Source organism: Fusarium fujikuroi, chromosome FFUJ_chr01 (genome assembly GCF_900079805.1).
Source record: "Fusarium fujikuroi IMI 58289 draft genome, chromosome FFUJ_chr01".
NCBI classification, from domain to species: domain Eukaryota; kingdom Fungi; phylum Ascomycota; class Sordariomycetes; order Hypocreales; family Nectriaceae; genus Fusarium; species Fusarium fujikuroi.
The window spans coordinates 3,471,925-3,497,953 of NC_036622.1; the positions used below are offsets into that span (position 1 = coordinate 3,471,925).

A 26,029-nucleotide genomic window follows, 5' to 3' on the forward strand; every position below is an offset into this window, starting at 1 on the left:
ACAAGGTGAGAGATCGCTGGTGCAAGTGGTGAAGTGGTGGGGTTTAATCCCCGTGGCATGGGTATCGTGAAGGTGAGCAGAAATGAACAATTACGACAACTCGATGATACGAGATGTGATAATAAACAACAATAGGGGAGACGAAGGCACTATTGAGCCTCATCTCACCTTTACCGCAAGCCATCAATCATAACTGGTCGGGAAAGATGAACAGGGACAGGTACCAGAGCATGGGGAACAAGCCTCCATTCCCCAACGGCCAGGGAAGAAAAAAACAAAACAAAACACATGGGAGCTGAGATGGCCTAGACCAGGTATAGTACCTAGGTGTAGTGTAGTATGTACTGTATCTCCAGTATCACCGAGTTAGTAGACGGTCTGCTCGACCATTGCGAGCTGGGTTGTCACCGCAAGTCTACGAATCTCGCCTCCTATGTTACCCAACCTTTACTAAATCTGCACCAACAAAAAGAGAGGCAATTGCTGGAAAAGGACAAGAAGCAGAATCAGTTGAGAGAGTGCAAGACAGAAAGAGAAGGGGAAGGGCAAAAAAACCGAAACCAAAAAAAAAAAAACGACTCGACGTCACTGTTACAACTTAGATTGCAGAAAAAGCGTCAATAGTTCTAAACTGCTGTCGTTGTTGGGCTTCTTTTGTCCACCTACGAAAAAGCTCCCTCGCCACCCCCACCAAGTCTACTAGCAACAGCTGCAAGCCCGGCATCACCGCCCCGCATCTAACTATGGCGCGCTGGTGCTGGTGCTGGTGCTGGTGCTGGCGCTGGCCTCCCCTTTCCCTCTCGCTCCCGTTCGTTTATTAGCTGCTTGACCTGCTTGACCTGGTTACCTTGATTCATTCCTCTCCTCTCTCTCTCTCTGTTTTTCTCTCCATTAACAACTTCTTGATCCTTCTCCTCTTTCTTCACATCCCCCCCCCCCCCCCCCAAAGGCTATCTGCTACTCCCGTTGGCTCCCATCGTGCTACTCTAATTCCACCTCATTAATATTCTCCACGATTCGACCGACTGACTCCCTTCACAATGGCCAGTGCTATCAAGAGTGCGCTGCCTACCCACCTCAAGCCCAACAGCGGCGATGAGCAGGGCAATGAGCGTCGTCATGGCAAGACGCGCAGTCACATGGTGAGTTGATGTGAATCAAGAAAGATACTGATTTACCTCCCCATCATCACATGCCACACTATACAAAACAGATGCGATTGCGTACCTTTGTCCGCCCACGGCGAAGCTTCACTGTATCTCAAAAGCTCATTCGTGACGCTCATTATCAGTCATATGGATGTCGAGGCACTTGACATGGCTGCAAACAGGCTCGCTTTTCCACATATCTTCACATCTGTCAGATGGACTTGGTTACCGCTCGCGCATGCACTCGAAGCTTCATGGCTTTAAAGTTCCTCGATGAGGGTGCAAAGCTTCGTCCTTCTCTCTTCTTCAAAAACAGCCTGTATCATATTCTTTACCAAACACAATACTAACCCATCATGCTCCAGGCTTTCGAGAATACCTCCACCAACGTCGCTGCTGCTCAGATGCGAAATGCTCTGACCAACCTCGCCGAGACCGTCAAGGATCCCGAACAAAAGAAGGCAAGTCCTTCAACTCGAAACGTGTGATTCCCGAACCAGTCAAGACTAACCAGACGGCAGTTGTTCGAGACTGAGATGGACAACTTCTTCGCCCTTTTCCGACGATATCTTAACGACAAGGCCAAGGGCAACGCCGTGTATGCCTCCCTCCCGACCAGATATATGCCACAATACGACAGTTGCTGACGATAGTTTAGAGACTGGGATCGCATTGCCCCTCCCGCTCAGGGTCAGGTTGTCGATTACGAGGATCTTGCCAACACCGAGTCTGTCCAGTTCCTCAACAAGCTGGCTGTTCTCAAGCTCAACGGTGGTCTGGGAACCTCCATGGGTTGTGTCGGCCCCAAGTCCGTTATTGAGGTCCGTGACGGCATGTCCTTCCTCGATCTTTCCGTCCGACAGATTGAGTACCTGAACCGTACCTACGACGTCAACGTCCCTTTCATTCTTATGAACTCCTTCAACACAAATGACGACACTGCCGCCATTATCAAGAAGTATGAGGGCCACAACGTCGATATCCTTACCTTCAACCAGTCTCGATACCCCAGAGTATACAAGGACTCTCTCCTCCCCGTCCCCAAGGATAACGACTCCCCCATCAACGAGTGGTACCCCCCTGGCCACGGTGACGTTTTCGAGTCCCTCTACAACTCTGGCATTCTCGACAAGCTTCTCGAGCGAGGTATTGAGATCATCTTCCTTTCCAACGTCGACAACCTGGGCGCCGTGGTCGACCTTCGCATCCTCCAGCACATGATGGAGACAAACGCTGAGTACATCATGGAGCTGACCAACAAGACCAAGGCCGACGTCAAGGGTGGTACCATCATCGACTACGAGGGCTCAGTCCGCCTGCTCGAAATTGCCCAGGTACCCAAGGAGCATGTCAATGAGTTCAAGTCTATCAAGAAGTTCAAGTACTTCAACACCAACAACATCTGGCTCAACCTAAAGGCCATCAAGCGTGTGGTAGAGAATGACGAACTGGAGATGGAGATTATCCCCAATGGCAAGACCATCCCTGGTGACAAGAAGGGCGAGTCTGATATCTCTATCATCCAGCTCGAGACCGCTGTCGGTGCTGCTATCCGTCACTTCAACAACGCTCACGGTGTCAACGTTCCCCGTCGACGATTCTTGCCCGTCAAGACCTGTTCCGACCTGATGCTGGTCAAGTCTGACCTCTACACATTGAAGCACGGCCAGCTTCAAATGAGCGCCGCTCGCTTCGGTGACGCGCCCCTGATCAAGCTTGGTGGTGACTTCAAGAAGGTCTCAGACTTCCAGAAGCGAATTCCCTCCATTCCTAAGGTGCTGGAGCTGGATCACCTCACCATCACCGGTGCTGTCAATCTTGGCCGCGGCGTAACGCTCAAGGGCACTGTTATCATCGTCGCGACAGAGGGCAGCACCATCGACATCCCCCCTGGATCGATCCTTGAGAACGTGGTTGTCCAGGGTAGCTTGCGTCTGCTCGAACATTAAATTGGGAGCTTGTTTGGATGTTGTACGGTTCTGTGGCAGACTGTCTCGGTGTCTTAACTTGTCACGACCTTTCGAGGTGCATAAGATGGACAACGCATGGGCAGACATGTCATGAGGCTTGGGGATTGCAATGTTTATCCTACGGTATGGAAGAAGAGAAGCAACGTCTCCGAATTGGTAGACATGGGAGCCTGATTCAAGCGTCACACCGAACGCTTGCTGGGAGGGTATGGAGGATAGGGTACACTTTGAGCATGTACGTACTTGGCAAAACAGCATTAGCTTGATACCTATACATAGGTACAGCACATTTTTAATTGAAAAGGACAAATGACAATTTCTCGACGAATGAAGAGTCTCATGGAAATGTGCCGGACAAGGTCGTCGACTCATGTTGGGACACGCCACATCATCTAACCTGGCACTGTCGATTATAGACAAAACCAGTCTTTGTATTAGTGGTGTTTCCTTGTAAATGGGGCTAATGGAGCCGATAGGCCCATAGTCGGCAGGCCTATTCTCATTTCAGACCAGATCTTAACCTTAAAATCATGTAGGTTTGCAATTACGGTTTACCAGCCCCTTTGGCTTGTTCAAGCTTCAGGCGGACCAACGTCGTCGTTCATCGGGCGCATGACGACGACGACGTTGAGGATTGTCTGGCTAAGTCTTTGCGAGGCACAGTCGTATTGGAAAAGTTTATACATCCTTGGGTGGCAGGGTGGCTCACCCGTACTGCCGAAGGTGTTGCATGCGGTCTGAGAGCAGGATGATGGTGTCAAAACACCAGGTTGTTTGAAAGTGAGACGCGGGGCGAAGGGTCTGTTTCGACCCAGGAGGCTGGAGGATCATAGCACAAGACCGTTTACATACAACAACCTTTTGCCTGTTTGCTACCTCGATTTGACGCCTACGGCCTATCACAAACGCTGGCAAAGTGAAATCAAAGGACTCGGATCGGCACTCATGACGTTCCACATCAATGAGGCATTTCCTTCGATCTTGAGTACAGTACCGAACCAGGGTCGTGGAAAGCTTCAACGCACCTCGCACTAAAAACAGCTACCCATCTCCGTAAGGTTTGAATCCTACCCTGAGTGAGGAGTCAGCATCCGAACCGATGGAACTCTCCAAGGTGAAGACATTTTTAGCATGTTTGATACGATATTCCAAACCGAATGCCCAGCCGGAAAATCCGGGCCTAGATGAGTCCGTGGGATTGATATAGGAGATAGGGGATGGTAAAGATATTGCATGAATAATATCGTGAGAGCTTGGCGAGAATAAGCATCCTCAACCAACCAAGTGTTAGCACAGGCTGTGGCTATCCGACTTCTCGAATCGGTCTAGTTCGGAGAGGGTGGCCCCGTCGTTCCATTCCATCGAGCGGCAATGCACGTTTGCATTTTGTTTGTGGGGTTGAGGGAGATTGTGTGAAGGGGAGCACGGTGTTGGTTGATGCGAAATCCGGACTGGCCCAAGTAAGGCCAAAAGTTGGGGACCCCAGCCTGATTACCTCCTAGGCCATCTGTGATAATGCCTGCAGTTGCAATTTATGGCTCATTGACCACGAAGTGCCTCTGATCCTTGAAGAGCTTCTGAGTTATCATGCAATGTCCCCATGTCTTGACAGATTTGACTTCCACCGCAGGTAACTGGGCCGGTGTTTCTGAGTGTCGATAGTACGGGGGAAGGCGAGACAGCAAACAGAGAAAAGTCTTGCTTCAGCCTACAAGGCTGTGTGTGCCCAGACCCTCTGGATCGTCGTGGAAGAGACACTCATGGGTCACATTACGGCGATGCTCGGTAAGACTAACGGTTGCAAAACAATAGCCGCTGATGGCCATCTGTTGAGCCGTGGTGTGGCGGAGGCCATCTACGACTGGTTGAGGTGCAGTATTCATGCACCATTCATGCTGTCGCTCACTCTTGTGCTCCCCAGCCTTTCCCCCAAGCCGTGAGGGGATGTGTCTGTATCGATCCCAATGAGCTTAGCATGAAGCTTTTGCGACTGTCCATCGAGCTCAAGCCACAAAAGCAACGTCAACAATAAACATGTCCGCCTAGAAACCGCTGCCATGATCGACGAACCATATCGGTCTGTATTACCATTGCAGAAGGCTGGGGAGACGCTATCCCCAGTGCACTTACATACAGCGTTAGTTGAGTTTGGTGGAAAGAATGCATGGTACATACGCTATTGCGTATTTTGTTGACTTACGTAGCCATCAATATTAAACAGCCCGCCAAGGTTCGGAGAATGTATCCCAAGTCGTTCTTTTGCCTTCCTGCGTGTAAGTCATACCATTACATTGAATACTGGTATGCCTTACAGGAACATGCCATGCTTGGTGATCCATTGGTGACGTGTAATTGAGCAAGTGAATAATTTGCATGATGGCGCCTGTTTGTTGTCTCTGCTGCCCAACATTCAGCTGTAGCAACGCAGCCATAGCGGGCGCCATCTACGGGTAATGATTCACTCTAATTTACAGCCACCTAGACACACACACACATTAGCCAATGTAATAACAGTTTGATGAGACGCTATAGGCGCTGAGATGGCGACTCCTAATTGTAGTCTACTATCGCGGATAATTTGATTCGAAGGTTGGTCAATGCCGAGAACGCCGCTTGATCAGTATTTCCAAGAAACTTGCAAGAGTCATGGCAAAACTCCCAAGTGCTTGCAGGGAAGGTTTTCAATTGAAGCTCGTCATTGGGACTATTGAGAAGCCGGGGGGCAAAGTCATTAAAGTACTTCCCAATATGGTAAGGTGATCACGCCAGGGATGCCAAGTTTCCAATAGCGGCAAGCATCCAGACCGCCGATGAAGGAGCAACAACTGCAGCAGCCGACATGATGAGATTTTCGCAGATGTTGTCCAGAACCGTTAAGGACAAGGGTCTTAATGTCGGTTGCGATTCGAAAGGTTCGATTGCATGTGCTGTGAATGAAATAGGAGGATACTGAGAGAAATCATGTCATGCCCACAAGGACTGTGTCGTTGATTGTTGATATGTTGATATGTTGAATCAGACACGGCGCATCTCATGAAATCGATACATAACTAAACAAACACACGGCTGCCTTGGCCGAGTCGCATCACATCCCACCGGCGAGCTTACGACAACATGTTTGACAGTGGTAACCTAAATCAAGGCGGCCATCGCTGGTGGAAGGATAGGGTAGCTGGCCTCGCCCTCCCAGAGTTGGTCTGTACTGCAGCAGCTCCGGTATACGCCGGAGAGGCGCGGTTAAAAGTGTGCTGCTGTGACCACTGCCAGACTAAGGCAAGGCTGACAGGAAACCCTTGATAAGGCCTAGAGCGAGTCGAACTGGGGACTTACTTGGCCAGAGGGAAAAGGATTCGCATATATCAGAGCTCGCCTCATGACTGGATTAGAATATCAATTCCACTACTCCGTACAAGGTGACCGCTGAAGACCAGCGACATGAATGAATTGAGGTCGCTAGGGGGGCCAAGGCTCGGTGCAAATAGAGCCTGGAAGTCAAATTGTGATGGATCGAGGTCTCATGTCGCTAATGATGCTTGCTTGGCTTGGTGGGCGCGTGCCCGCTCTGGCTGCCAGGCACAGCAATCCTAGAGGTTGTCCGTCGGTCTTGCAGGTGGAGCTGGCATATCCCCGTAGCCTGGAGGGTGAATCCACAGAAAGCTTGGAGTATAAGCAACAAAGGGCATAGCGCTGGCATGCACAGAGGACGCTAGGACATGGCTAATTTGCGTGGCAGGGATCTGATAAGGGTCCGTTCTGATTCGGGAATTGGAAGGCCGTGGCTGGCCTGCCAGTGGATGGAATGCGATGATGTAGCGAGATAGGCCAAGAAAGAATGGCATGGGTTGAGAGAGGAAAATGGATTATCAGACCAAGGCAAGCTAGGTATTGACAGGGAAGTGGGGGACGGGGTCCTTTGAAAGAACCTGGAAGGGGAAGGGGAAGGGGAAATGGAAAGCGAAAGGAGGAAGGAGCTTGAGGAGGACAGGACAAAGCTCACAATTGAATTCAGTTGAACCTGCAGAAGGCGGGCAGGTCCAGCAACCGCTACCTGCGCTACACCTCACTCTACCAGTCACCCACCCCTCCACCCCCTCTGCTCTGCACATACACCCCGGCCCTTAGTTCGGTGGGATGGGATAGAGTAAGTTGGTGCCGTGGTCTCGTGGGATTAGGTTGGATTGGATTGCCATCGGTAGCGTCTGAATGTATCCCCTTTATTGCTCTCAATATTGTCACTAGCTCTGCGTTCCCTTCATTATAATAAGCCTCCCTCCTTCTCTCGAATCTCCCTCCTTCCTTCTTCTCTATCAACGCCTCAGTCAATTCGCTACTTCGTTGTGCCTCTTTCCCACTACCTAATGTAAGTTGCTACCTTCTTCAGCCTTTCCCTATATGGACAACACCCACATACATCGAACTTCGTGCCTGGGACACCTAGGAAGAAGGATGCATTCAAGTGCAATGCTATTCAGTTGGGCAACGGCGACAGCAATGGATGGAAGTCAAACAAGCTGGCCACCAGCTGCCACTGTCAACTGCTGGTGACAACAAATCAGCCTGGCAAGCCCACACACTGCCTGTGGCTTGTTTACACAACTCTCTTCGTTCAGCCTGGAGCACCCAACTTGAACACTGCAGCAGCAACATCATCGTCATCACACACGCCATTTGCTCATAGTCTAGATACTATTTACGATTTATCGAATCAGTTTCAGAATCAAGAACTAACCCGCCTGGTAGTAATACTCAGTCATTCTTTCAACCTCAAACCAAACCCCACCAACCTTCAAAATGAAGTACACTCTCGCTACCATTGCTGCCCTCGCCTCCGTGGCCCTGGCTAAGCCTGCTTTCCTCAACACCGAGTTCGATCTCACTGAGGGCAAGCCTTACACCATCCGCTACTCTGGCTGTGACGATGGCTGCACCATCATCCTCCAGAACGGCCCCTCCGATGATCTCTCTGACTACAAGACCCTGACCAGTATGTCTCACCATTATTGAATATGCTATATCTTGCTGACCTAACGATAGCCTCTGCCACTGGTGACTCTTTCACTTTCACCCCCTCTGAGCTTCCCTCCGACACCTACAACTTCAAGATCACCGACAAGGCTGGTGAGGTCAACTACAGCGCTCAGTTCCCCTACAAGGGATCATACGCCGCTCCCTCTGTGACCAAGTCCGCTACCGCTACCGCTGAGACCACTGCTGCCGTTTCCACCAAGGAGGCCACCACCCTCGCCAGCGTCACCAAGTCCGCTGAGGAGACCACCACTGTTGCTAAGCCCATCATTCCTACTCATGCTCCTTCCAAGAACGCCACCACTCCCACTGCTGCTCACCCCACTCCCTCCAAGACTGGCAGCGCCGGCGGCGAGACCAGCGTCCCCAGCGTCCCTGAGAGCGGTGCTGCTCGCATGACATCCTCGCTGGCTCTTATTGCCGGTGCCGTTATGGCCATGGTTTACCTCAACTAAGTTATGGACATAATGTTTTATGCGCATAAATAATGGGACGAAGAAAGAGCGGTTTGATGAGACTCCAGTTTCGGGTGTATAATTCTACTTTAATGATGGCCTTTGTTTTATTCTTTTCCGGTTACCCCATGAGGCGTCGCGGCCGGCTATATCCACCGATGAACCCTGCTTTAGCTTGTCTGGGAGGAAGAAAGCCTGGTATTTAGAAATCAATTAGACTCGATGTTGGTCTGCTTTTAAACAATTGTTTGATCTTGCTGTGATTTGTGTGACCTATTGTGAAAATATCTGTAGGCCATAATACCTCTCATGTCATTGGTTGTGGGATTAGAAGCAAAAACAGCGCTTCATTCAACATGTTTCCAATTAAGCTGTAACCATCCAAGAAGCCTCTGTTCTACCTATGCTCAAAGCTTCTGTCCTGGCTAACCTATTGTCCTATGTGGAGAACAAACAACGTTTACGGTATGTCTTTGCCCTGACTCCGAGTTCCATCGTCCGAATTTCCCTTTTGTCTTGTGTTAGTTACTCTCTCCACACCTCCAACATCCTTACTTATATGCAGGTTCCCGGCCTGATCTGCCATCCCTTCCTGCGGCCCAATTGCTGTTTCAAAGTAACAATTCAACGGGACGAATGCCAAATCAATCCCTGGACCGACGGGTATGCAACATTGCCAGGGGCACCCTGCTATAACGGCGCATGATATCAGTGGACATTCTACAATCTCCGCCTCTCTTTGATGCGTCCGTCTTCGATTACAGCCTGGACAGCATCAAAGAAATACCGCACTTTTATGGTTCCAATCTGACCTTCCGTTCGATGGCGAGATATGCTTCGTTATCTTGATACAAAATGGTTCCCCATAGTGGGTATTTCTTTTTTTCCACAATGCACAGCAGTTCCCAGTATCTGCCCGAAATTCGTCGCACACCGGTAATTAAATGACATGCACAGGGCCATCCAAGAACTGGAATGCTGCGCGAGACAGCGCGCGGAGTACGCCTAATGCAGCAAACATCACCGAATTGCTCAATGACGATCGTGTCCTTGCAAGTTGTGGAGGGCTTGTGTTACATTTCACAGTTTAACCGTGGAGATCATGACCAAGTTTCCAGTCAAATGTAATGGATTCTTTTCGATGTAACCGATCTAGCTAGTCTGACTTGGATGATCTGATTGCATGCCCCTTGCGTCAGCGAGCATTCCTGTTGTGTGAATGTGTGTGTGTGTGTGTGTGTGTGTGTGTTTGTGGCTGTGGCGGTCCTGTCTTTTCTTTCATTGATCCCATCTTGAAACATACTAGGTAGCTAGTTACTGCTGAGGGTTTTTTGCAGAACAAAGTAACAACTGATGCAACAAAAGCACGAGTGGAGAATTTCGTAAGAGCATAGACAACAGATGCCATCATCGTGCATGAGTTCAGATGAAAAGCAAAATCAAAAGATACTGTAGATACTGTACATGAAACGCGGAACCGTTCGGCGCGTGGCAGCCCAAAAGACGATAGACAAACTGCCGGCCGGAAACAGACAAGGAATCCATGCCCCAAGACATTCCTTGGTTTTTCAAACTCAAAAATGAATTTTTTCTCCCGCTGAAATTATCATTGTCGCGGAGTGATTCGCCTCTTCTTGGCGACGAAAGAACTTGTCGTAATATCAGCCCACGCTCCGATTCCGCAGAGTCCTTGATCATCTTGGACAAAGGTGTAGCTGTAGCTGAATAAGCTATCGCTACCGACGGACATTTCACAAGCACGGTCGCGCACCACGTGCGAGCCGGGACTGGCAAGCGAGCCTGAAGGCCGGGTATCCTGGAGTTCCAGGCGGAGCAGCTCGGACGCCGTGAGATCGGCGACGGAGGCGGACACGGACACGGACACGGACGCCGGAGCGGGGCATGTGGTTTCGGAGGCGGCGGAGGATGTGCCGACAGTGGTCCAGCCGCTCATCGAGAAGTCGTCGGCTTCAGAAGGGGATGTTCTGATTGCCGCGGTGCGCTCGAGAACCATGGATGTAGACATATCTATGGCGGGGGGAGAAGAATGTTGATAATCATCCATGTCCATGACTTGGCCGTAATAGTCGAAGATTGAAGAACTGCGGTCTTCAACAAGTATGGACGACGAGAGGGACATGGAAGAATCCGAGTTGCTTTCATGCATATCAGAAATAGTCATGCTGGCCATGTTGATGAGCCCAAGAAACCAGTTGAGGGACCTCTCTCAGGTATACGTCAGATGTGGTGGAATGTTGTTCCAAATCAAGCGACAAGATAGACGTCGTGATACTCAGTAATGCTTGCTTAGCTACGAATGTCAGCGCGTATTCGCCCAGGGCGAAGCGCCGGGCAGCACAAGCGTTGACTGTATGTGTTTCGATGAGTTGGTTGTCTTGCTGTGAAATGTTCTGGAAACAAAATACTGACCCGAGGAGGTGGGTGAGGCCAGAGCTTTTGAACTCATGAACCCCTTAGCCCAACACCATAAACCATTGACTGCATAAGCCTATGACCCAGCCTTTTCCATTCGTCAATCGTACCGAACGCCATGAATAATGCGTTGGCAATGCCCCTTGCTTGGTGCACTTCTGACGCGGTCTCGATCAGAACAGCCTCAAGAATACGGTACGTGGAGAACAAGTGTTATTTGCATAGTGCCATATACTAAAATCTATGTATCTTTGGTATCGTCATCTCTTGAAAGTGGTGTCATTGCTGCATGGCAGAGCCTCCTCTAACCCCTTTTGCATTAGACATGAACTACTGCTTACCTATCAAAGGCAACCGCCTCATTCTCTTTTGACGCCCTGCTAGAGAGAGGAGGTCTAGGAGGTCTATTTTGGGGAAAGGGGAATTTGCTCCTTTTATTATATCTGGCTGTATGACCATGCAGATATAGATATGTCTAGAGCCCAGTGTGGCTGGCACTAGCACAGATTTCTACCCCGATTATGCTAATAATCAAAATACCACTGTTTTTCGAGTTCCCTAAGTCTCTCTTGTTTAACTAGTAACTTGTGCATTGGTCACATCAAAGTCTGGGTGTGATACTTGTTTCCCTGGCATGACTATGTAAGATGATTGGCTGTTATAGAATGTACTTGGAGGCTCTCGAAAGCTCACTTCTAACTACAAATCTCTCTCTCTCTCTCTCTCTCTCACACACACACACACACACACACACACACGCACGCACACAATACTCCTGCGATTTCGCCCTGTTTCGAGTATTCGGAGGCAGGTGGCTCTTCGTTGGTGCCATCAAGCCCACAGCTTAAAAACACCAGTGTCTCTGAACTGTATAGCATAAGTCTGAAACTCGTTATCTCGCCATGCGCGATAGTCTGGATATTGAAATATTGATAGACCTCCAATAGACGTAAGTTTGAGAGTCTAAGCCACTGTACTGCTGATTGAAGTGTTTTGCCAACTTCGAGGTATTACTATCTGAGTTGCCATTCCCCCCTCCTATTCATATTCGTGCTCAGAAAATCGTCTTTTTATTGTACTTCGTTGGCGCTATAAAGGGAGACTGCCTGAACGTAGACCTGGGCTCTATTCTACGTACTGACGAGTGTTCAAGAGGAATGCGGTACAGTCACGAAATCAGGTTGCATCCTGCCAATTGCGAGTTGCATGGAATATATTAATTCGCCATGATCGCTGAAGGCCAACTTGTATGACTTGTGTGACCGTGAGGCGCACTTCTTGTGACTGCTTCCTGTTGATGCTTGCCTTGAGACCTGTCGAATATGGAGCAATGGTGATCAATTCTGGAAAACGAATGCGGGATAGAACAAGAAGAAAGATGGAAATTGTTATCATACGTAAAAACAAGACAGTTCCTAGACACAGCAGGCTCTTCGCGTGAGTAAAAACGCAGGCAACGATTCCTGAGTAGGTAGATATGCTTCTGTGCCAATTTAAGGATCCCTCTGCTGTTTCTGAGCGGTATCAATAAGAAGGGCTAGCATTTTCACATGTTACGTTACCATTGTCCCAACAACTTTGGATGAAGTGTTCAAGTCGCGCTAATATCCGTAACGGCTGAGCCAAACTATACATTACGTTCTCTTCTCTAACTCTCCAGCGTAGCGGCCATGCTCCCCTTTCGTCGTAAGCCGGGGGCTTTAAACTTCCTGACCACCTGATATGACCTATCGAGCTCATTCTCGACAGCACACCTGATTCTTAGGGCGGCTACGGCAGGCCACACGCTCCTCTCGCCTCTGAGAACCCAGTAGTTGAGGGTCTCTCGTGTCGGAGTTTCTAGTAATCGCACAAAGTCCCCTGCTGTCACTTCAGGCACGAGAACCATAGAGGCAGCCGGGACTTGTTCATCGACCAGGAAGCGGCGGATACCGGTTGGCAGGAGATTTAGTGTGTCCAACTGACTTAGGCGGTGCCTTATCTCCAGCCCGACCATGCGTACGAGAAAGGCAGATATCTGTGTCGTCTTGCTCCGCGACTCTACTAAAGATGGACCATGCATATCAGACTGAATAAAGGGAATGAGATACGGTCGAGCTTGGCTGACAATGAAATGATTGACGTTGAATAACTCAGCAATACGTCGTAAAGGCGAGTCTCGATCGGAGTAGGATGTGTGAGTCCAATGTCGAAAGTCAATTGTGTTAGCTGGCGCCCACGGTACAATGTTGCCGTGGGCGTCCTTGCAGAGCATAGTCGTCTTGCTGTGGCCATAGAGAGAGGGCGATGAGGCATTCGACGCTACAGCAGCGGTCCAGATCAACTAAGACGACGAGTCAGCAGGCTTCACGAAAAGTCAAATTTTCAAGAACATACCACATTAGGCGCGGTCAGATAGTTGAGGAGCGTCGGTACACCCCCCTGGCCCTCCGTCGCAACAGTTATGTTCAGCACCCTCTTGCTCCGGTTATAGGCCTCCTCGAAGGTCAAATCACCAACATTGGCCCTCACACACTCCTCCAAAACAGTCACGTCAAGAAAGTACCCTTCTTTGGAGAAACGCCTGATCCTCCGCAACAGAGTTTCCCACCGTGACCTGAAGGCCTGAGCCGTTGAGGCCTCCCCGTTCTCATGACCATGCTTGGAAGCAAATGCCGAGAGGTCAATACCATCGCCACTCAGAACAGCCGGTAGCTCATCTTCAGTATGAATAGCGACCAGAGCCGCGATCAAGGCGCCTGTAGCCGTTCCCGTAATGATGCGCGGGAGTAAACCACGCAGAAAGAGAGCCTTGACAACGCCCAAATGGCACATACCAAATATCGCACCGCCTTGAAGGACGAGTGTACTCCTCCCAAAAGCCTGTCTTGTATCGTGGATACAGTCCAATTTCATCTGCGTCGTCAAGGATGGCCCCGTCCCATGTGTAGCCGACGGAGTTGTAGGCAGGGCGCGAATATCCTCCACTGCCTCGGCAATCTGGGTGATGTACTCTTCTATAAGATACTTGGTTCCGGCAAATGATCGATTGTAGAGTTTGGGTGAGGTGATGTTCCCGAGGTTTCGAACAAGGCCGGATCTCAACAGGTTGACGAGCTGCTGAAAGTTTCCGTCTTCCCGCGCGGTCGCGAGAGAGTCTAGGCGTTCTGCAATGAGTCTCCAGTCGTAATACTTAGAAGCTGGATTGTTCCTCCTGTAAACTTGTTAGCGTACCACATCTAAAGTAGGCAGACATGACATTTTGTGAGCAGACTTGCCACAGATCAAGGCCCAGGAGGTTATCCAGGTGTAGCGCGGCCTCCTCCCAGTCCTCAAAGGCTTCGGCGGTTCTCAATAGATCCAGCCATAGCTCAACGGGGCTTTTGCGCGCGTACCAGCTCCGCAGCTTCTGCAACGACATAGTTAGGAACGACAAACGTCGCGTATCACGGATAGGAGGAACAGAGAGTTTACCCTCTGCCAGAAGCTGGCCACGTCCACGACGACACCCCATACGGTGATTACCACCCCCATTGCGCGTTACCGAGGGCCGATCACAAGCACAAGCACCATTTGCGAAGTGTCGTGTTTTGCGAGCGTTTAGCGACGAGACGGCACGCACCCAATGTACCTTGGGAATATGTCATAAACGCTGGAGACTGGGGGGGCTTCTTAGGATGTTTGGGTTCGTGGATCAGAAGATCGAGATATTATTTTATAGGACATGCAAGATAAGGTAGGTAGGTTGGGGTTGAGTTTCGTAGAGCTCCCCGCAGCTGTTCAACAAAGTATTCCAGCAAGGTAAGGCAATGCTTGACGCTAAATCGGCATGTGATTGCCAATGAGATCACCAGTTTCGAGACATGGAATCTCGGAGATTGAGCCACACTCACATGCACATACTTGTATGGCTAACTAGTACCTATTCATCATCAGTGTCGCGCGAACAATTCTTTTTGTGACAAAGTGGTGTATTTGGTATATCGCGACTTGTTGTATTGGTCAAGGATTCACGCAAGGGATTCAGTAAAGATGTGGCTTTGCTGTTATTGCCTCCAAAAGTCTAAGATATAATACAAAAACAGCCAGTTTCTGCGATACTCTGTCTTGGAGACAGTTTGATATAATCATATTATGCAGCAATGGCCTCCTCTGCACACCATGCAGATACCCATCTCATTGTCTTTGAAACTCCAAAGATGTCCATTTTAGTCCATTTTAGTCGTCGTCATCGTCGATGACATTTCTCCTGCGGGATCTTCCTGCCACTTGTTCGACTTCGCTGAGATCATCCTCGTCCTCACTGCGATCTCTTGTCCTCTGACGTTTGGAGCGTGGCTTGTCCTCTTCGTCGTCATCGGGGAAATCATCTTCGTCGTCATCGTCGCCTCCGCTTTCTACTTCCTCGTCGTCACTATTGACGATGAAGCCATCGTCGAGCGAGTAGCCTTCATGCCGACCAACAGCATGCTCAAGCTCCTCGTCTGATTCCTCATCTCTCCGTCTTCTAGGTTTGCCCGACCCAGGTGCGCCGCGCTTGCGAGAGCCTGCCGCGCCTCGACGGCCACCTTCAAGGTCCCCAATGGACAGCCCTCCTCGTGATCGGCCATACCCACCATCCATCTTGGCAGCAGCGTTCTCGCGTCGCCTCTGTGCCTTCATTCTTTCCTTCTCAGCCAATTCGGCCTGCTTCTTCTGGAGTTCGGGGTCGACAGTAGTTTGGATGATCATGTCAGTTGCATTCGCAGGCTTACTGGCGACAGCCATCCTCTCCGCTAGGAGAGTCAGCGCGTCGTCTCCAACAGCTTTGTTGGGTCGAACATTGTATTGCTCTGTGATATGCCCAACCGTCATGAGGATGTTGCTGTGCAACTCAGCGGCAGCAGCGTAGTAGTGACCGTCATTGACCTCGTTGTAGGGCTTGTCTGGTGGTGGGGCGAGCGCCTTTCTCTGGATCTCATAGTGCTCTCCGCCAACGGAAATGGTCACTGATCCGTCGCTCCAGTGAAAGATGTTTGTGTTACTCTTGAATTCGCCGGTGCTGTGATCTTTTCGTACTCGAGCGACATGTTTAGGATGTTCAGCTTTAGCATTTGCCAGGTCGAATTCTGTCGGTTCAAACGTCTCGGGATCGTACACTTCAGGCATTATCTTCATGAACTTGGGGATGCGTAGAATCCGAAGCTATACCGTCAAAGTCAGCGCCAAGGGGCTTCTCAGAGTAAGTAAACATGCATACCGCGCCATCTTTAGGCTTCGGAATTCGATGTCGATAGGTTTCGACATTTTGAATCGCTCGTTCTTTTGTCTGGACCTGGGTCTGGTCGTCGTCATCGTTGCGATACCGCGCGTAGCTGTCTCCTTCTGGATCTGAAGCAAGTTCATCATCCTCATGGACAGGCTCCTTGGTAGGTACGACATCATCGTCGCCATCGTCACCGAAGAGGTCGTCGCCGCCTTCGTCGACTGAGTCAATTGGATCTTCTATGTCGGACATGTTGTAGGTTCTTTGCGGTGAAGGAGAGTGAACTAGACAATGGAAGGAAACAGTGAAAGAAGCGGTTGGTTTGCGCGCAAAGTGAGCTTGCAGTCGCGCTTTACTTTCTAGCGACCGTGGATCCGTTTACCTAGCTGATTGTGGCTCTAGGTAGGCCTGAGGTTGGGACGTAGGTGCACCAGCCACTGCAACATCCGTTTTGTCGAAATTCACAGCCACAACATGTGCCACACATAAACAGATGACAACCTACCTAAAATTCCTCTGCCTCAAGTTAGTGGAGACGAGAACGAAGAAACGAGTGTGCTGCAGCGTCAGGAGGTTTGAGAGGAGGAAGAGTGTGGCAGAGAAATGGCAAGAGTGTCAAGATGATCCCTTCGAATGCTCTGAAACAGGCATGGCGCGCTTCAGGTGACAAACAGAGCCAGTCGCGTGAGGCGAGTAGGGAGGCTTCTGGAGACGGGATGCGATGGGTGCGATGCACTAGCGTGATGCCCCGTTGTGGCGCCCATCCGCTAAAGTTACGGGGTACTTAGCCGCTATTCATCAATGGAGCCTGGGAAGCCCAAGCCCCGACACCGACACCTCAAAAACCCCCTTTCTCAAACCGACTCCAGTTGCTGATATCGGATTTGATCTGATATTGATCCTGACAACAACACGCAGTCTCAGTCAGGCGGAAGACAATACCAACGACCGCTCAAGCCACCGAATACACCCTAATACCGACTCGAGCGCGTTCTCCCTCTATTTGGGAAGTCCTCGTGGAATCCTTCTCAGGCGCCTTTGCTCACGATTTCACCCCGCCTTTCTGTCAACCATGTCGAACCTCTTTTCTGGCATGTGAGTATATATCTTCATTCTTCATCAGTATCATCTCAATTTATCTTTTCTCGTCATTGGGCCCTTATTGTCAGCATCGCTTCTGTGTGGCTTGTCTCTGGACCCTGCCACTGTTGTTGTCATGTCTTCATCATGAATCCTAAAAGAGCCGCCGCCTCTTGTACAGGTAAAATATCTATATCCACCAGCCACGACCCTCTACTCCTATGCGAGTGCAACATTGCAAAATCTTCATTTCGGATACACTCAAACCTGGAGCCAATACCCTTGCGCACTCCTTGTCGCAGTGCAGGACAACTACCGAGAGACTGAAGACCTACTGTACACAATCAGACTCTCTCACCATGTGGTCCCCTGGTACACTAGTACTTTGTTCAAGACATGCCCCAAAGGTTCATGAGCTGAAAGCATTCATATCTTGGAGCCTCTGAAGACGTTGCTTTAGGATACCTTACGAGAAACTGATCACTCTTAAAAACTCGCCATGATGGGCATTCTCTGGTAGTGCCTATTGGACTTCATGGATAGTTCCTCACTCATATATCATCCTTTCCTATCATCATTCCTCTCCCTTGCAAGGGCGCCACGCATGGCGCTTTTCTGCGGCTGCCATGGGCGGATCTGCCAGTGTTTCAACCATGTGTGCCATTTCAAGCATAGTGTGCTGTCACATCCATGGATAGGTGCTCTCCTACCTTACCTTACCTTAACTGTACCTGTACTCACTTGAAGTGACTTTTTTGTTCCTTACTCAACTTGGTCCTATTTCGATAGCATCCACCTCCCTAAATTTGCTAACATAACATCACCAGTAACGCTCGGTTCCGAGGTGGCTCAGCTAAGCCTTCTTCTGGCCCTCAAAAGAGCCCAACTGGTTCTACTGCCAGCCAGCCTCCCCCGCCAGAGCTGCCTACTCAAGGGAGCCAGTCTTCCTCAGCTAGTCTAGCTCCCAAGGTCCCCCCTCCTGCCTAACTCTCCTTCACTCGCCCAGACCATTGGCATGGATGACTCCAGCGGCGTCATGAGCGGTGACGAACTAATCTCTTCCTATCATCTTCCTCGACCTCTCCCTCTGTGGCTCAATGCCCAATATGCTAAGCACATAGTAAAGGGTAATTTCATGACACTGAGTGCCCGACCCAAGACGGTCGAGCAAGGCGAGTGGATTGCACACCAGGGTAAGATAACTTTGATATCACAACGAATTCTTACGGGTCCTAACGCCGTTCAGTTGTTGAGCATTACCGCAACCTGTGGAATTTTGTTAGAGTTCTCCACGAAAAGGAGGATGATGGTACATCCATCTGCAACTCTACCAGCTGCCCACGCATGTCTGCTGGAGCGTAGGTGATCAACACTCTCATCAGACCATACATTCACTTATGCTCGCTAGTAACCACTCCTTTACTTGGCTCAACCGTAACAGGGAGCCTGTTGAGCTTCCCGCCAATGAGTACATGACTCTTATGCAGCGATGGATTTCTGGTAAAATTGACGACACCAACATCTTCCCAACTGACCCTTCTGGTGTCTCGTACGCCCACAACCCCGCCATCACCACCACACCTTTGTCCCAACTCTCGAACCCTGGCGAGCCCGAGTACATCGGAAAGCGATCAGGATTCCCTGATAAGTTCGTCGATATCTGCCAGATGATTTTCCGACAAATGTTCCGAGTCTATGCTCACCTCTACTGGGCTCATTTCACCGAGCCGTTCTACCATCTCAACCTGGAGAAGCAGCTCAACAGCTGTTTCTCACACTTCGTCCTGACGGCTACGGCTCTGGATATGCTCAAGCCCGCTGAGCTGGAGCCCATGCAGCCTCTGATCGATCTTTGGGCCGCCAACGGAACTTTCCCTCCCGAGTCCAAGGCATATGAGTATGCCAACATCCGCGCCGGCGAGCGTCTTCTGCAGCTTTCCAATGTCCCCCAATAAGCATGGACTAGTACCGGTGTAGCGTAACACGAAAGGCGGAGAAGATGGGGTATTGATCCTGTGGATCGATTCCTATGTACACAATCTGGAGGGCCTGTATCCAGCCTGGAGTCGGAAGGTTGATAAACGAGGCAGCTTCAATGGGACCGCATGATAAAGTATATTCTTGCAGTAGCAAAAGAGCTGCAGATTGGAGTTCGGGGGCCACGACTTAGAGCTTGGAAGGGGAGCTTGACTATGTAGGGGGGACACATGGCTGGTGGTAGACATACGAACTAGGAACTTTGACCTATCGATGTGAGGCTTGTTTCTAGGTCCCCAAACACAAATAGATTTCGAAAACTGAAGCAACGTAGTGCAGAAAATCACGAACGTGACCCATCCTGTCAAATGATAGATTCCTGCTCTCAGATTACTCGATTCATACCCAGGCTAACCGGTGTCTCATCCCGTCATGCCTCTCAGTCATTCTTCGATCCCTTGTTGCACTGCGCGCTTACCTCGCTGATTTTGTATTCCACAATGACTGGTCGATCTTCCTCGATAACGAACCTGCCCGAGCCAACATATAACTTGTCCTGCAGAAGTTTCAACCCCGGAGCATCAGTCTCGAACCTAATCTGCACAACTGACGTCGTCAGTATCAAGTCCAGAGTTGTCCCACAACAGCTCAAAACAATGTGGGCAGGATGGCGGCTCAGCATCAGGTCGACAACCATGTTATGGAATCCAGTCACTCACATGCATTTCCAAAACCAGTCGTCGTGGCATTCGTATCTCCTCGAATCACTTTGCCCTCATCTCCCGCCATGTTGACGACTCCATTGTAGCTAAAACGCAACAGGGAGCCAGAAGTGTCACGCGCAACACTTGTTACTTCAAGCTTGACCCATTGACCATCAGGATCACGCCGAATAAAGTCGCTGCCATGAACGAACGTCGCCTCTAGAGGAAGCTCATATCCCGGCTCAGAGACGAGAGTACCCGCCTTGGGGAGAAACGGGATGTTAAGGAGGTTAGAGGTGATGACAAGAGGATCATTTATGGCGATCTATCATCCAAAGAATTAGTGATGCGTGAATCCATTCTGAATGGGAGTAAATCGCTGGGTAGAGAAACACGGTGCTTGTAGGGTTCGAAGGCACAGGCTCTAGGCTGGAGACAAAGCCACAGTGATATAGGTATACAAAACGCCAAGAAAACTACAGTCCCAACATACTTGAGCTGTGAAGGCAGGAATGAGTATAGGGAAGTTCGTCAACTTCATATCGAAAGATGTTCGACTGAATGCCGAGTCTCATTCTTGTTCTATAATAAAAAAGGAACAAGCTAAGCAGCTGTTAATAGGCTTTTCTATCTCACTGCTTCGGATCCAGTCTCGAAAACAAGAATAGACGCAAATGCATACGACTTAGTGTGTTGAGCAAACGCATCCCCATCTCGTATTATATCTGCATTCTCCGAGACCACAACAGAGGAGTTTGCACGCAACGGCGATACACTGAGCGAATCGTGTGCGAGCATCAGCATCTGAACCATGACACACATTGTGCTATTGTTGCCCTTGTGATAGGAGCATCTACCGAAGCGGATTTGCTAGTCAGTTACGAGATCTCTTGTTGTGTGACTGGTGGACAGATGATATGGGTGCTTGCAAGAGGCGACGATTTCGAGTGACGCAGGCCGTCCCAGACTGTGGAGGTCCTTGGGGGACCAAGGCACAGAGATCTGATGATAGGGGTACATATATGAACTGGGAGCCATTTTCTTGACAGGCAGAGATACATAAATCCGTTCTCAATAGTGTAATATCAGAACCTATCGCCAATGGCGAAGCACAAGGCCCCGTGGTATCAATAGCGATTCGTGGAAACGAAACTGATGACGAGGCGCAGAACGCCCGCAGACGATATGGCTGACGATAATTTGAAAAGCCACCAACAAGGGTGATGTGTGTTCAAAGCGCCAGTTACCAGTGTAACGATGTTCACGACACAATGACACCGCGAGCCCATTGTTAGGTACGGTCAGGCTGCTTTCGCAATGCACTCGTCAGAACCTAGCATCAGACAGGTTCAGCTAAGGGATGAACTATGGATGTGACTCTGGTTCGTGATGGCGGCGTGGTGCTGTGCTTGTGCATGGGATATCTACACCAGAAGTTCTCGATACCGCGGGCCTGAATGCATCTCCACCAACTCCTCTAAGCCATATGTACCACCAGCTTCGTATGAAGAAAAAGATCGAGATGTATTACCGGCTAGTTATGTTAAACACGGAGCATTGCGAAGGCTAATAGTGTAGTTGAGGTCCTGGTGGCGCAGTCCATTTATGCGTTTTGGAGCCGATATCCCTTTTGCCCGAATGACTCCGGTGTTGTCCATTGATTTCCGTAACCGCGTATTCCAGACTGCATGCATAATCATAGGGCAAGATGCTGTCGAGGAGAACTGTTGGATATCAGAACTGTCATCCGTTTCAACCCGTCATGTCCCGCTGCCCGGGTATCCCCGCTTCCTTCTGTCAAAACCTTATAAGCTCGGCCTTTTGTCTAAGCCACTTGTTTCAGAAACATATCCGCTCATGAGATCGAGTGGCTGACAGGTCTTTTCTCAGCTGTCAGGGCCGTGTCGGGACGCAGCAAAAAGCATCGCCCTTCTCTGGGTAGGAAAAAGAAACGATTGTTCCATTGCGTATCTGGAGCCAAGGTCAAGTACACTTAAGCTCAAGTCCTGGTATTTCTTTGTCTTCATGCGCTTGACGATGCTCAAGATATCAGATCTTGGTTAACTGACCGGGCAGAATGTCCGACGTGATGTTCGTGATGCTACCCAGAAGGCGCAGCTATCAAGCACTCTTGACAGTACTTGAATAACGCCTGATAGCGATGGTGATCTACTGGTCGACCCCAGTGTCAGACGCTAAAAGTAGTTAACAATTGCTATACAAGATGTATGACTTTATCTAAAACAGCAAAGTGGATGATATCATGGATCGTAGTTTTATGAATTTGGCTTCCATGCTTGACTAAGACATACTGCCGTGTTCGAGAAGAAGGTTCCATGGATAGCTTGGAGACCATTTGCTATCAATGCCTGCACTTCAAAGTATTCGGTATGTTGACATGCAAATGATACCCCAGCTTCGCAAAATACACTTGATTGGGGTCCAAATTGCACTTGCAAAACAAGACTAGTCCATATAAAGACAACTCGGTCTGTTTCGTCCTCCAGAAGGCAACGTGAGATTCCTTGTTCCAAGATGTTGTGAGCGTCATTGCAGCTTGTCGGCTGCGACATACCTGTCCCACGTTGACATTTCTGGGTTACCAAGTTCTATTGTCGGCGAATCTTTATCCTGGAATGCCGCATGTGCCAACTTTTAATCCCTTAGGTGAGATTGTGGTGTGGACAATTTCATCATGCTGATGTCCGTGAGTGTTTCAGATATCGAATACTAAGGCGAGGGGGTTATAGACACAGGGCACCTCTTTCTCCTGGAATCCCAGCCGCAGCCTCGTGATATGACATGATACTCGTCGAGGCTGACGCTGTCAAGAGCCTGGAATCCTTGCCCAGAAACAGCAAAATCCAGAACGGTGGATCGTTATGCTGGAAATCTCTTCGCGTGCGATGAACGTGGACCCAAAACTCGGACAGGGATCCAGACCGCATGTTCGGGAGATACCTTACGCCACTTGTTAACTGAAAGAGAGGTAGCTAGTTATTGTTCCAAGTTCTTCTGCTGCGTGCTGGTATTCTTTGAGTGTGCAAAGTAACTCTAGGCTGCAGTAAAGTTATCAGCGCAACCGGGCCACCCTCGGTCAGAATGAGCCCTGGATGATGATATGTGAAGACGAAATGGAGGGAGGCGCAAAGGACAACGCGATATCAAAGATTGGAGTCTAGCACTAGCAAGACCTGCAATGTTGTTCCGGTTCTAGAAAGAGTGTCATATGGAGGACTGCGTCACGAATGATACCCAGGATATCTCCCGGTTGTCTTTCATACCGGATACAGAGCGAATATGATCCAGTATCGGAATCAATATTGCGGTAGATCAGGGGAACCGAAAAGCATGTGCCTCTGAAACCGAAATGACTGAATTAGAGAGGTTCTGCGTTGTCGTGGGGGCTAGAGTGAGTGTCCGAAAATCGCAGCCTCTCTTCGAGTCATAATGGCGGTATCCCTATGCTCACCAATGGGATATGCTGAGGCAGTTGGGCAGCGACTTCGGGCGGCCTTCATATCGGATTCACATCGGCATTGGTGAGTAATGCCACTGATGCTGCTATGAGGAGGCCATTCAGAGCCGTAACTGACCCTGTCTCATTGAGACCGTTTGTCTCAAAATGTGATGAGGCTCTCGATATGACCAAAACGTACATCTCTGTAGCCATGCATGGGGTTCAAAGTTCTGAATCGTCAAGGATACGCTACATAGCCCACTTGGGTTATGGACGACCAGAACTGGCTAAACTGCATGCACGAAGCGCAGGCCTGCCTTCTGGGCGAATGAAGCCCCAATACCGCTCGCCCTATTTAAACGATTGGATGTCGAGACAGATTGGGCAGTTTTGAAAAGCGCTGGCTGTTTACCCAACTTGACCCTCCCGGAAAAAGATCCGGAGATCCATGGTAGCAGCAAAAATGCTCGCACACTCCAAGTGATAAGATTGTACTTGTACAAGCGGATGGGACTTGAAATGACATTTGCATGCCTTTTTTATCAGCACAAAACACAAGCCTGTGTTCATGATGCAACCATCGAGATTCAGGAAGCATTCCAGGTAGATAGTCTTTCGTTCTGGTGTTCAGTGTGTGGTGATGTTTTCCGTTACGCGAGAAGGGTCCTGGGATTTGAAGCATGGACCTAGGTGCATACCACGCACGAGGTGTTTGGACCATAGATCAGTCGAAGCCGTGACGCTAGACCATCTGGTATCTGTCAAAGAGCAAGTCAGCAGGGGATAGAAATGCAAGGTGCTTAACATTTTCCTGGTCGGCTAGGGAGAGGACGCGCACGCGTAACACACCGACAAAACAAAGTGCTCAAAAGAGAAGCACCACGAGCGGCCCATTATGCGACCGCGAAGCACAGTGGGTCCATGATATCAGGCGTATGAGCCTAGTGGTTAGAATTAGGGTCGTCGTAGAGGGCGTGCAGTTGGAGCGTGTGGGAGCTGAGTCGCAGCCGTCTTCCCCAGCCACCCACAGTGACGGAAGCATCGAAGTCTCAGTGCATGATCAAGAGAGGCATCTCTTGGCTGATGAGCTATTGGAGATTCCGCAGGTGAATCGGACGACAACAGAGGCTTGAGACGTGATATCGATGGTGTTCTTGCAGTCAAGAACGGGATTTGTGGTGATTGTGTGGGATGGTCTGCAAACGGCACTCGTTGGGACTTAAGCTCCGAGAACTGGTGTCTCAAAGCCTGAAATACGTTATCTGAAATCTCTTGCCTGGGGCATCTATTATCCAGAGCTGTCCCGTGTTCCTCGGCTCGGTTTCTTCATTGGCAAATCGCCGTGCTGAAGTAAGCCGAGACCTGCTCTTTTACCGCGTGTTGCTACTTCCGCTTGTCGAGAACAACTAGGGAGGGGTCAATCAGAATGGTTTCCCTGAAAATCGTCAATTTCCAGAGAGTGGACAAGCACGCGCCAGGATGAAGCCAGTCGAGATACCTATTGTGAGGCGACTCCATTATGCCATGGCGTGTATTAGTTTTCCACAATTTTAGGACGGCTCAGTGTTCCTTGCTAGAACTAAAAAAGAATAGCAGTCCCTGAAGACGGGGCAGAAGACGCGGTGTCGGACGTGCTGCTCGCGTTTCATATTGTGTTGTCTCCTCTGGTTGTTGCCTTGTGAAATAAAGACTGCCACGAGCTATTCGTTGAAGATGAACAGGGCCATGGGCAGCTGTCCATGGCCTTCCAATCCCGTCAACCATAGGGACTTGGGAGGGTACGTCGATACGTTCTTACCCCACGACCCAGCAGACTGGTCAATAGGAAGGCAGCCATTAGTGTTAGTGGTTCTCGGCTGATGCAGAAATAAAGCCCAAAGCTCTGAGCACTAGCGTCCGTTTTGGTGCCCAACGTCTTGGAATTTTCCATTGTTAGGTTTGCAGGGCTTTTGTAAACAACCTAAGTGGCCGGGCCGGCCCAGGAGCGCCCGAAGCTAGACCCAATGAGACATTTTGGAGTCGAACTTAGAAGTCGACGCTTCAAATGAGAGGCCGCAATGCCGCAAGTCTGAGTAAGAGTTTCTTACCGTCTTGAAATACGGTACGATGCTCCCTTGTTAGAGGTGCCGATATCAGCCTGGCGAGTATCAAATTTAGCACATGGCTTCCCGCCATTAGACCCAGTCCTATCCGCTGCCTGTCTACAGGGTTGGGATCGCTTTACAGACTCCCTGGCATAATGGCCTTATTGCTTTTCCCTTCAGCGGTTTGAAAGCATGTTCTCTGTCTTCGTTCATTGCTTATTGTCGCTCCCGGCAGTACAGATAAGACATATGCCCCCATGTTTCTTGATCCTTGTAAGATTATAGTCAGCCTTCAGCCATGACACCACTCAGGTGTAGCTACTGGCTCTCAATAAGCGTGGGGTTGCTGGGATAGTTAGTGGCAAGGTTTCCAGTCTAGACATTTGAAGAACAAGAAGATCACAAAGCATGCAGAGAAAAGCCCGAGACGATGGCCTCATCACTCGCAAGAATCGCTCGCAACATGAAT

The 26,029-nt window shown here is 49.8% G+C and overlaps 7 protein-coding genes; 3 read left to right on the plus strand and 4 right to left on the minus strand.

The window, feature by feature from the left end:
• Nucleotides 1-1,040: 1,040 nt before the first annotated feature.
• Nucleotides 1,041-3,097, plus strand: FFUJ_01040 (probable UTP-glucose-1-phosphate uridylyltransferase; the record flags this gene model as incomplete). XM_023568363.1 has 4 exons in its annotated part: nucleotides 1,041-1,142; nucleotides 1,514-1,630; nucleotides 1,670-1,746; nucleotides 1,807-3,097. The coding sequence occupies 4 exons, from the start codon at nucleotides 1,041-1,043 to the stop codon at nucleotides 3,095-3,097; spliced, it is 1,587 nt and encodes a 528-aa protein (XP_023424494.1).
• A 4,812-nt stretch (nucleotides 3,098-7,909) lies between these two features.
• Nucleotides 7,910-8,598, plus strand: FFUJ_01039 (related to extracellular matrix protein precursor; the record flags this gene model as incomplete). XM_023568374.1 has 2 exons in its annotated part: nucleotides 7,910-8,102; nucleotides 8,153-8,598. The coding sequence occupies 2 exons, from the start codon at nucleotides 7,910-7,912 to the stop codon at nucleotides 8,596-8,598; spliced, it is 639 nt and encodes a 212-aa protein (XP_023424495.1).
• Nucleotides 8,599-10,204: 1,606 nt separating this feature from the next.
• Nucleotides 10,205-10,789, minus strand: FFUJ_01038 (uncharacterized protein; the record flags this gene model as incomplete). Its single annotated transcript, XM_023568385.1, has 1 exon — nucleotides 10,205-10,789. The coding sequence occupies one exon, from the start codon at nucleotides 10,787-10,789 to the stop codon at nucleotides 10,205-10,207; it is 585 nt and encodes a 194-aa protein (XP_023424496.1).
• Nucleotides 10,790-12,679: 1,890 nt separating this feature from the next.
• Nucleotides 12,680-14,431, minus strand: FFUJ_01037 (probable TGL5 Triacylglycerol lipase involved in TAG mobilization; the record flags this gene model as incomplete). XM_023568396.1 has 3 exons in its annotated part: nucleotides 12,680-13,354; nucleotides 13,408-14,224; nucleotides 14,265-14,431. The coding sequence occupies 3 exons, from the start codon at nucleotides 14,429-14,431 to the stop codon at nucleotides 12,680-12,682; spliced, it is 1,659 nt and encodes a 552-aa protein (XP_023424497.1).
• A 797-nt stretch (nucleotides 14,432-15,228) lies between these two features.
• FFUJ_01036 (uncharacterized protein) lies at nucleotides 15,229-16,507 on the minus strand (the record flags this gene model as incomplete). XM_023568407.1 has 2 exons in its annotated part: nucleotides 15,229-16,194; nucleotides 16,250-16,507. 2 exons carry the CDS (start codon nucleotides 16,505-16,507, stop codon nucleotides 15,229-15,231), a joined length of 1,224 nt encoding a protein of 407 aa, XP_023424498.1.
• Nucleotides 16,508-17,327: 820 nt separating this feature from the next.
• FFUJ_01035 (related to MOB2 protein, required for maintenance in ploidy) lies at nucleotides 17,328-19,290 on the plus strand (the record flags this gene model as incomplete). XM_023568419.1 has 5 exons in its annotated part: nucleotides 17,328-17,350; nucleotides 18,163-18,304; nucleotides 18,342-18,528; nucleotides 18,582-18,693; nucleotides 18,744-19,290. 5 exons carry the CDS (start codon nucleotides 17,328-17,330, stop codon nucleotides 19,288-19,290), a joined length of 1,011 nt encoding a protein of 336 aa, XP_023425608.1.
• Nucleotides 19,291-19,751: 461 nt separating this feature from the next.
• FFUJ_01034 (uncharacterized protein) lies at nucleotides 19,752-20,557 on the minus strand (the record flags this gene model as incomplete). XM_023568430.1 has 3 exons in its annotated part: nucleotides 19,752-19,918; nucleotides 20,032-20,341; nucleotides 20,510-20,557. 3 exons carry the CDS (start codon nucleotides 20,555-20,557, stop codon nucleotides 19,752-19,754), a joined length of 525 nt encoding a protein of 174 aa, XP_023424499.1.
• Nucleotides 20,558-26,029: the final 5,472 nt, after the last annotated feature.